This window comes from Phacochoerus africanus, chromosome 8, assembly GCF_016906955.1.
Source record: "Phacochoerus africanus isolate WHEZ1 chromosome 8, ROS_Pafr_v1, whole genome shotgun sequence".
Taxonomy (NCBI): Eukaryota; Metazoa; Chordata; class Mammalia; order Artiodactyla; family Suidae; genus Phacochoerus; species Phacochoerus africanus.
In genome coordinates this window covers 49,339,043-49,347,951 of record NC_062551.1, presented here as the reverse complement: position 1 = coordinate 49,347,951, position 8,909 = coordinate 49,339,043, and the positions used below count along the sequence as shown (strand labels likewise).

The window sequence follows — 8,909 nt, the reverse complement described above, 5'->3', positions numbered from 1 at the left end:
CCAAAAAAAGAGAATATGTGGGTGAAAACAGCGCTCAAACGTCCTCAGCCACACCCAAGATGGCAACAGCACTGCCACGCCGCAAATGGCGGAACCTTGGCTAGAAGTTGGAAGAGACGGTTTTCCCAAAATGGAGAGGGAGGGGAGAAAATGTCCATCACGTATTAGTCCCACCCCACAGACTGCTAAGGCCAATTAGCGACCTGCAGGGCGGGTGCAAGGCCAGGGGAGGAGGCTGCTGTTGCCCCAGCAACAACCAGGGAACCCGGAGGCGGGCGAGTCCTAGGAGGGATCAGTGCCTCAGATCTCTCGCTGTACGGAAGGGGGAGGCGCGAGCCAGGCCTGGGGAGTCAGCACCCGCGGAAAGAGAGACAGGTCAGGCCACGAACTCCAATCCTCGCCTGCGCTTTCACGCCTCTTAACCGTTAGGGGCTCTGAGGTAGGAAAAACGCATGCGCTGGCTCAGAGGCGGGGCTAAGGTAGCCTTGCACTTGAAACGCATGCGCCTGATGAACCTGGGGAGGAGTGGGGGAATCCGAGGGGCGGAGGCGGGGTTTTTGTGCTTGTGGGCGGAGCCATGGGCCCCTTGGGCCGGACTTTCCGCTACACTGAGCTAGAGGAAGAGGTTATTTTGAAGGCAGAGTTAGATGCCAGCTCCTCAGCTCGTCCATTTTTCACCTCTCTTTTTTCGAGGACTCTCCTGGAGAGGCATTTGGTATTATGGTTAAGCGGCCTCAGTAGTTTGACAAAACTCACTTGGGATACCAAGTACTGCTCCTTACTTAGTGGGCCTCAGTTTTCCCATCTATTAGGTGGAGATAATAGTACACTTTTCTCACCAGGCTGCGATTATATTTTTCCCCTCTCAGGGCCATGGCTGAGGTGCACGTGATTGGGCAGATCATGGGGGCCACCGGTTTCTCGGAAAGTAGCCTCTTCTGCAAGTGGGGCGTCCACACAGGTATTCCCCGACATGGCTCATTTCCCCACCAGGACCCCTCAGCCTAGACCCTTCACCCTCAGTCCCTGATCCTCAGCTTGCATCGGCTTTCAGAACTCAAAACCCTGACCACCTCTGTTCATGCGAATCTCAGACTTCTTTCTTATCCCTTCCCATCCCATCTCTGAGGACGCTGGCTCCCACTCTCTCACAGCCCCCAAGGAGAGGGGACACTGGGCTAGACACATACCCACCCCCAACCCTCAAAACACTTGATAGCCCTAAGGACACTATTTGGACTTTATTCATTGTCTTAGTGGTATCCTCCGTGGCTCCTCCATCTTAATTCTTTCCTTAACAGTCTCTATATATTCTTGATGTAAAATAGAAGTTTCCATCTCGGAATTGCGAGGAGAGGCCACCCTACTGTATTCATTTTTCTCTGAGAATGTAGGAACCTCGTTGTGGCTGTCACCCAGGTTCATCCGCGCAGGCCCAAGAGGGACCATGGAGGCCCCAGTTTTCATGCCCTTCGTCGGAGATAGTGTGATGGGATGGTGTGGTGGTTAGGGCCATAGGCCACCGAGTCTGGGCTCAAATAGAAACTCCCTTACCTATTAATTGGGAACCTTTGGACTTGACCTTTCTGACCTTCAGTTTCCTTGTCTGAAAATGAAGCTAATAACATCTAAGAGGTAGCAGAGTGCTGAGGTTAAAAGCACAGAATGCCGGGATCAGCTCTGATTCAACTCCTAGCCTGGGAACCTCCACATGCTGCGGGTGCGGCCCTAAAAAAAAAAAAAGACAAAAAATAAAAAAGTAAAAGCACAGAATGCCTGGGTTCAAAACCGGGGCTTGCTTATTAATTACGTGACCTTGGGCGCTTGTCTAGACCTCGGCTTCCCTTCAGTACAATGGAAATAATAACACTGTTTACCTCATGGGCTTGTTGTGAGAACTAAATAAACATCCACAGCACTTAGAAGAGGGCCTTTCTTGCAAGTGCTCAGTAAGTGTTTGCCTGGCCTTTGTGAAAACTGGATGGGGGCTTGTTTGTAAAGTCCTAGGTATGTTGCCTAGCACAGATAAATGCCCACGAAATGAGTGTGGCCACTGCCATCATCATCTTTTCAGGCTTGGGGTCCTTTGTGATTTCACTGGTGGGCAGGGTGGTGGTTCAGATTCCCTGGGAAATTTGGGTCCTTCCAGCTGAGCAGATAAGAAGTGGGCTCTGAGAGTTCCTGCTGTGGTGTAGCGGGTTGAGAATCAGGCTGCAGGAGTTCCCTCTGTGGCACAGCAGAAACGAATCTGACTAGTAACCATGAGGTTGCGGGTTCAATCCCCGGCCTCACCCAGTGGGTTAAGGATCCAGCGCTGCCGTGAGTTGTGGTGTAGGTCACAGACACGGCTGGATCCCGGGTTGGTGTGGCTGTGGTGTAGGCTGGCAGCTGTAGCTCCGATTGGACCCCTAGCCTGGGAACCTCCATACGCCGTGGGTGTGGCCCTAAAAAGTAAAAACAACAAAGAAAAGAACAGACTGCAGCAGCTAGGGTTGCTGCGAAGGCACTGCTTCCATCCCCATCTTAGCACAGTGTATGCAAGAATCCAAGGCACCGGCGTGGTGTAGGTCACAGCTGCGGCTCGGATTCAGTCCCTGGCCTGGGAACTTCCATGTGCTGCAGGTATGGCCATTAAAAATAGAACAACAGGAGTTCCCATCATGGCTCGGTGGTTAACGAATCCGACTAGGAACCATGAGGTTGTGGCTTCAATCCCTGGCCTTGCTCTGTGGGTTAAGGATCCGGCGTTGCCGTGAGTTGTGGTGTAGGTTGCAGATGCGGCTCGGATCCCACGTTGCTGTGGCTCTGGCGTAAGCCAGTGGCTACCACTCCTATTAGACCCCTAGCCTGGGAACCTCCATGTGCTGTGGGAGCAGCCCTAGAAAAGGCAAAAAGACAAAAAATAAATAAATAAAATAAAAAAAGAAAAACAATAACAACAAAAAACAGCCTCTGGAATCGGACTTGGTTTCCAGGCCCCTACCACTCACTTGTGTCATCTGTGACTCCAGGCAAGTGTCATCGCCTCTCAGAGCCTCAGTTTCCTCAACCGTAAAGGGGCACTCTTTGTCTTTCATAGGGAAACCTTGTAGGTAAGGATCCTGATTCAAGGCCTGGTGCTTTCTTCACCTGGCCCAGAATGGAGCAGTAACTAACATGGGTTTTATTACTTTCAGGAGGCTCCTGGCTGGGGAGGTAGGGCAGGGGCAGTTAATCCAGTAGAGAGCCAAGGGGCAGTTGGATACAGGGCTTGGTCTCCGCCATCGGTCAGAGCTCCATTTGAATCAGCTCCTTAATTCAAGTTCCTTGATGGGACCTTGGTTTTCTGCAGTCCTCCTGTAGCCCCTGCATGGAGAACAGAGTGGCTGTTCAGCAAATGTTTGTGGAATGAGTGACCAAGTGCCTTTCCTTCTCAGAGTGTTTCTTTACCTGTAAAATGAGAATTATATTAGCCCCTACCTCCTAGGACCATTTATTTGGCCAACAAACATTTATTGAGCTCCTTCTGTGTACCAAGATCTGGGTTTTAGGTCCTAGGGATCCAGTAGTTTACAAGATCTCTGTTCTCCTAGGGCTCACAGCAGGGGAGACAGAAAACAAATAAGCAGATAGAGACCTGAACACAGGGAGTTCCTATCGTGCACTCGATGGAAACAAATCTGACTAGTATCTGTGAGGATGCAGGTTTGATCCCTGGTCTCACTCACTGGGTTAAGGGTCAGGCGTTGCCGTGAACTGTGGTGTAGGTCGAGACCCGGCTCAGATCTGGCATTGCTGTGGCTGTGGCTGTGGCCGGCGGCTACGGCTCCGTTTTGACCCCTAGCCTGGGAACCTCCATAGGCCATGGGTGTGGCCCTTTAAAAAAAAAAAAAAAGACCTGAGTGCAGTGATTACAGATAGTGGTGGACAGGAGGAAGAGATGAGATGATGTGAGAGGGACTGGCTAGTTTCTGGATAGGAGGGTGAGGGAGAACCTCTCAGTGAAAGGAGCACTTGAGCTGATCCCTGAAGGATTAAAGAAAGCCAGGCATGGGGCCATCCAGGAGCAGTTGTCTAGGCAGAAGGAACAGCAAGTGCAAAGGCCCTGAGGAGGGGAACAAAAACAGGACCAGTGAGGCTAGAGAGTGAGGAATGGGGAGAATGACGGGAGGTGAATTCAGGAAGGGGGGCACGGGCCAGGCCAGGCAGGGCCCCGCGGGCTCTGTAAGCTGGACTGGGGTGGGGGTTAGGGATTAAGAGTCCCAGAGGGTGGATTAAATGAATTCATTACTAAAGCGCTTAGCACAGCGTCTGGCATTTGGTAAGCGTCCAATGCGTTTTTGCTATTACTGGCATCCCCGGTAGGATTGCTGTTATGATGCACCTTTCACAATGTGCTCTGTGCGCCTGCTTGTGAAGGACACCCTTGGCCCCATCTTACCCCGTGGACTAGGCCTCTAAACACGGGGCGAGGATAGTAATAAAATGATACTCAGGAGTTCCCTTTTGACTAAGCAGGTCACGGGTTCAACCCCTGGACCCCTTCAGTGGGTTAAGGATCTGGCGTTGCCATGAGCTGTGGTGTAGACTGGCAGCTGCAGCTCCGATTCAACCCCTAACCTAGGAACTTCCATAAACCACACCTGCGGCCCTAAAAAGACAAAAAAAAAAAAAAAAGATATCCATCACTTATCCAGTACTCACTATGCCCCAGACACTATTCTGAGTGCTTCATGTGTATTAACTCATTTAATTGTCTCATAAAACTACGAGGAATGCATCATAATACACCCACCTTACAGATGGGAAGACTGAGGCAGAGAAAAGCAACTTGCTCAAGGCTGCACAGGCAGGAAGAAGTAGCGCCAGAATTTTTTTTTTTTTTTTTAAACAGCCGCATCTGCGGCATATGGAAGTTCTCGGGCTAGGGGTTGAATGGGAGCTGCAGCTGCCGGTCTACACCACAGCTGCACAGCCACAGCAATGCAGGATCCCAGCTGTGGCCACACTGGATCCTTAACCCACTGATCGAGGCCAGGGATCAAACCCATATCCTCATGGATATTAGTTGGGTTCTTAACCTGCTGAGCCACAAGGGGAACTCCAGTGCCAGGATTTGAACCCAGACGTTTGGCTCCAAAGTCCTCGCTTTGCAGCCCCTGCCCCAGAGTGCCAGGGAGAGATGGGGTCCCACAGCCACAGTGGGATCCCTTTCCGGATGGCTGCCTCCCACCCTACCCTGCTCATGCATGTCCTGGCTCTTTCTACAGGGGCAGCATGGAAGCTTCTGTCAGGTGTGCGGGAGGGCCAAACGCAAGTGGACACCCCCCAGATAGGGGACATGGCTTACTGGTCCCACCCCATCGACCTGCACTTCGCCACCAAAGGCCTTCAAGGTGGGTTCCTGGCCTGGGCCCCGGGCTAACCTGAGAGGGGTGGGTTAGTGGCACCGATGCTGCCAGCAGGACTGGACTCCACGTGCTGTTCCTGCTCTCTGTGCCCTTTGGGTCCCTTTCCTGGCCAGTCTTGGCCCTGGAGAAACTGAGCCGAGGCCTCCTCAGGCAGGTTCTAGAGTGTGTTAGGACTTGGGCAGAGGCAGGGGGCGGAGGGGGCAAGGTTAGGGGGAGAGCGGGGGAGAGGGAGGTGGCTTTCATGGAGACAAACCAAAAGAGTCTTTCATCTGCAGGAAGCTGGGAGGAGGTTGTGAGGGGGAGAGGTGAGGGCTGGTGGCTGTTCTACAGGCATGGTTCCCTTTCTGCTCAGTGGGGGAGGAGGGGTATCAGAAAACCTTTTCTGGGGGAAAATTTCTGTGGATCATTAGAGGGGGACGGGTTCCAGGAAATAGCCTAGGTAAATAGGCCACACATTTCTACAATATAAATAGCGTTTACTAGTGCCTGCCCTGTGTCAGGTGATGCAGCTGATGTCAGTGATTGAGACAGCTCCCCCGACCCAGCCCCGGCCCCACACAGCCCATCAGCCCCTGAGGGAGACAGAGCTGCCCTCAGACAGGGGCTGCCCAGAGTGGGGAGGACTGGGATGGGGGATCCTGAAGAGCTATGGGAGCCCAGAGGAGGTGCCTGCCTCTGCCGGGGAGTTCAGGGAGGGCTTCCTGGAGGAGGGAGGATGTTTGAGCTTTGCTCTGAAGGGCCAGTAGGAGCTCTTAAAACAGAAGGATGGAAGAGGGTCCTGGGCAGAGAGCCATGTGTGGAAGGCTCGAGGGGGAAAGTGCATTTGGAGGACTGAGGGAGAGCAGGAGGACTGCAGGGGATGGTTGACAGGCCATGCAGGCCCTTTGAATGCCAGGCTGCAGAGCTGAGGCCATCCTCTGAAGGCAGTGGGGAGGCAGTGCAGGCAGTTGACAAGTCAGATTTTACTTTTAAAAGATCCTCCTGGGAGTTCCCACTATGGCACAATGGGATGGTTGGCCTCTGCAGAGCCAGGATGCAGGTTCAATCCCTGACCCGGCACAGTGGGGTCAAGGATCCAGCGTTGCCACAGAACCTTTTCTTACCCTGCCCCATTCTGTCCATCAGGAAAGCCCATTAGCTCCACCTTTGAAACGCATCCTGAATCCCACCACTTCCACACTGCCCCCTCTTTCCAGCATCCTGATCTGTCCATCCTCACCTGTCACTGGGCTATTCAGTAGCCTTTTTACCTGTGTTCCCACCTCAGCCCCATAGTCTGTCCCCCTGTGAACACCTAAGTCAGGTCACCATCCTCCTCTGCTCAGGACCCGCCGTGGTCCCCGTCTCCCTCAGGTTAAAAGGGAAAGCCTTACCATGGGAAGTTCTCAGAGGGTTAAGAACCCAACTAGTATCCATGAGGATGCAGGTTCGATCCCTGGCCTCACTCAGTGGGTTAAGGATCCGGCATTGCCGTGAGCTGTGGGGTAGGTCATAGACTCTGCTCCGATCCTGCATTGCTGTGGCTGTGGCATAGGCTGGCAGCTGCAGCTCCAACTCAACCTCTAGCCTGCAAACTTCCATATGCTGTGGGTGCAGTCCTAAAAAGAAAAAAAAAAAAAAAGCAAGAAAAATAAAAAAGCCTTACCATGGATCACAAGGCCTTGCTCCGTATGGTTCTGTCACCTCCTTCCCCCTCCCCTCTCACTCTGCTCCAGCCACATCGGCCCCACCAGGCAGCTCCCACCTCCCTGCCTTTGCACTAACTTTCCCCTCTGCTGGGAGCGCTCTTCCCTGGAAGTCCATATGGCCCCCTCTCCCTTCCCTCCTTTAAGCATTCACTCAGATGTCACCTTCTCAGTGAACTTTTTCTTGATCACCCCCTTTCTAAAACTGCAGCCCTACCCCCACCCTACTCAGCTTATTTTGCTCCAGAGCAGTTATCACCATCTGACATACCCTATAATTTGCTTATTTACTGTGTTCGTTGTGTAAGATGTCAGCTGCTCAAGGGCAGGAATTTTTGTCTGCTCTGTTCACTGCTGTGTCCCCAGCTTCTAGAACAGGGCCTTGCCCAGAGGGACTCAGAGAGGAGGGTGAAATGGGGCTGGATCTCCAAGGGCTTTTCCTACCAGCCTGAGGAGCTGAACTGTCTTTGGAGTGAGGACACCTATGGAACTGGGGAGAGAGAGGTTTCTAGCTGCCAGCAGAAAGGTGGATTGGCCAGGGCAAGAAAGAAGGCTCTGAGGCCAGAGAAGCGGACAGGGTGTGGCCTTGGGGAGGGAAGGAGGGAGGCATTCAGGACAAGGCCCAAGACACTCACCTGGGAACTGGGTTCCCCTGAGATAGGGACTTGCAGGAGGAGGCCACAGAGAGGGAGGTCAACAGAGGCCAGACCTCAAGGGCCTTGAACGTTGACGCTGGACTTTATACAGAGTGCACTGGGGAATCATGGCAGGGTTTTGAGTGGGGAGGGAACATGGACTCAGAAAGATCCCTCTGGCTGCTCTGTAGGGGTGGGAGTCCAGAGAGGAGGCTGGGGCAGAAACCTGGTGGGGAAAGACTGGTTCTGGGGTCTCCAGGAGCAGGAGGCTGGGCCATACCCATCCCTCCTTTCCTCCTTTTCTCCTATCCTGCAGGCTGGCCCCGGCTCCATCTCCAGGTGTGGTCCCAGGATAGCTTTGGCCGCTGCCAGCTTGCAGGCTATGGCTTTTGCCATGTGCCCAGCAGTCCAGGCACCCACCAGCTGGACTGCCCTACATGGCGGCCCCTGGGCAGCTGGCAGGAGCAGCTGGCAAGGGCCTTCGTGGGTGGTGGGCCTCAGCTGTTGCATGGGGACGCCATCTACAGTGGGGCTGATCGCTATCGCCTGCACACAGCCGCTGGTGGCACCGTGCACCTTGAGCTGGGCCTGCTGCTGCGCCACTTCGACCGCTATGGAGTGGAATGCTGAAGGACCCTGCATCTATGGCTGGCCCCCAGCCATATCTCTGGACACCCAGCAAGGGGCAGGATGGCCCAGTGGTCAGAATCCTGGGCTCTGGAGACTGTCAGACCAGATACTACCCAAGGCATGGTGCAGCTTCTGTCTTGAGTAGCACCTCAAGCCCAGTGGCTGCCCCTCCCAGGTTGGTTTTCCATCTTACAGTTGGGGCAGAAGCGCATGGGCTCACAGGGGTTGGGTGCAAAGAAGCTGTTCGCACATGGAAGGGCTCAATAAAAGAGAGCAGTTCTTTCATGTGCGGGTGCTTTTCTGACTGTCATCTGTCAGATGTCCTGTGCCCACCCTTCCATGGTCACCCTCCTTCCTCAGGCCCCCTTTCCTTATCCTCTGCCCAGCGGTGACCCCCCCCATTCTAGGTGACTGCTCCTATGTCTCCTACTCCTTGGGGGTCCCCCTCCTCTGTGCCCTTCTCCCCACTGGCTCCCCATCTCTGGCAGACCCACTCCCTCTCTGCCCCAGCTTCCCAGTCTCCACTCTGGGTGGTCCTCCTGGGACTCCCTGTACGCTGTGTCCCCATC

At 53.9% G+C, this 8,909-nt stretch overlaps 1 protein-coding gene across 2 annotated transcripts; it reads left to right on the top strand.

The window, feature by feature from the left end:
* Nucleotides 1-213: 213 nt before the first annotated feature.
* Nucleotides 214-8,625, top strand: B9D2 (B9 domain containing 2). Of its 2 annotated transcripts, none has more exons than XM_047794203.1 (4): nucleotides 214-375; nucleotides 870-961; nucleotides 5,250-5,375; nucleotides 8,027-8,625. In XM_047794203.1, exons 2-4 carry the CDS (start codon nucleotides 874-876, stop codon nucleotides 8,338-8,340), a joined length of 528 nt encoding a protein of 175 aa, XP_047650159.1. In that variant the 5' UTR covers nucleotides 214-375; nucleotides 870-873; the 3' UTR covers nucleotides 8,341-8,625. The 2 variants fall into 2 exon arrangements, with proteins under 2 accessions (XP_047650159.1, XP_047650157.1); XM_047794201.1 differs by having other exon boundaries at nucleotides 214-439.
* Nucleotides 8,626-8,909: the final 284 nt, after the last annotated feature.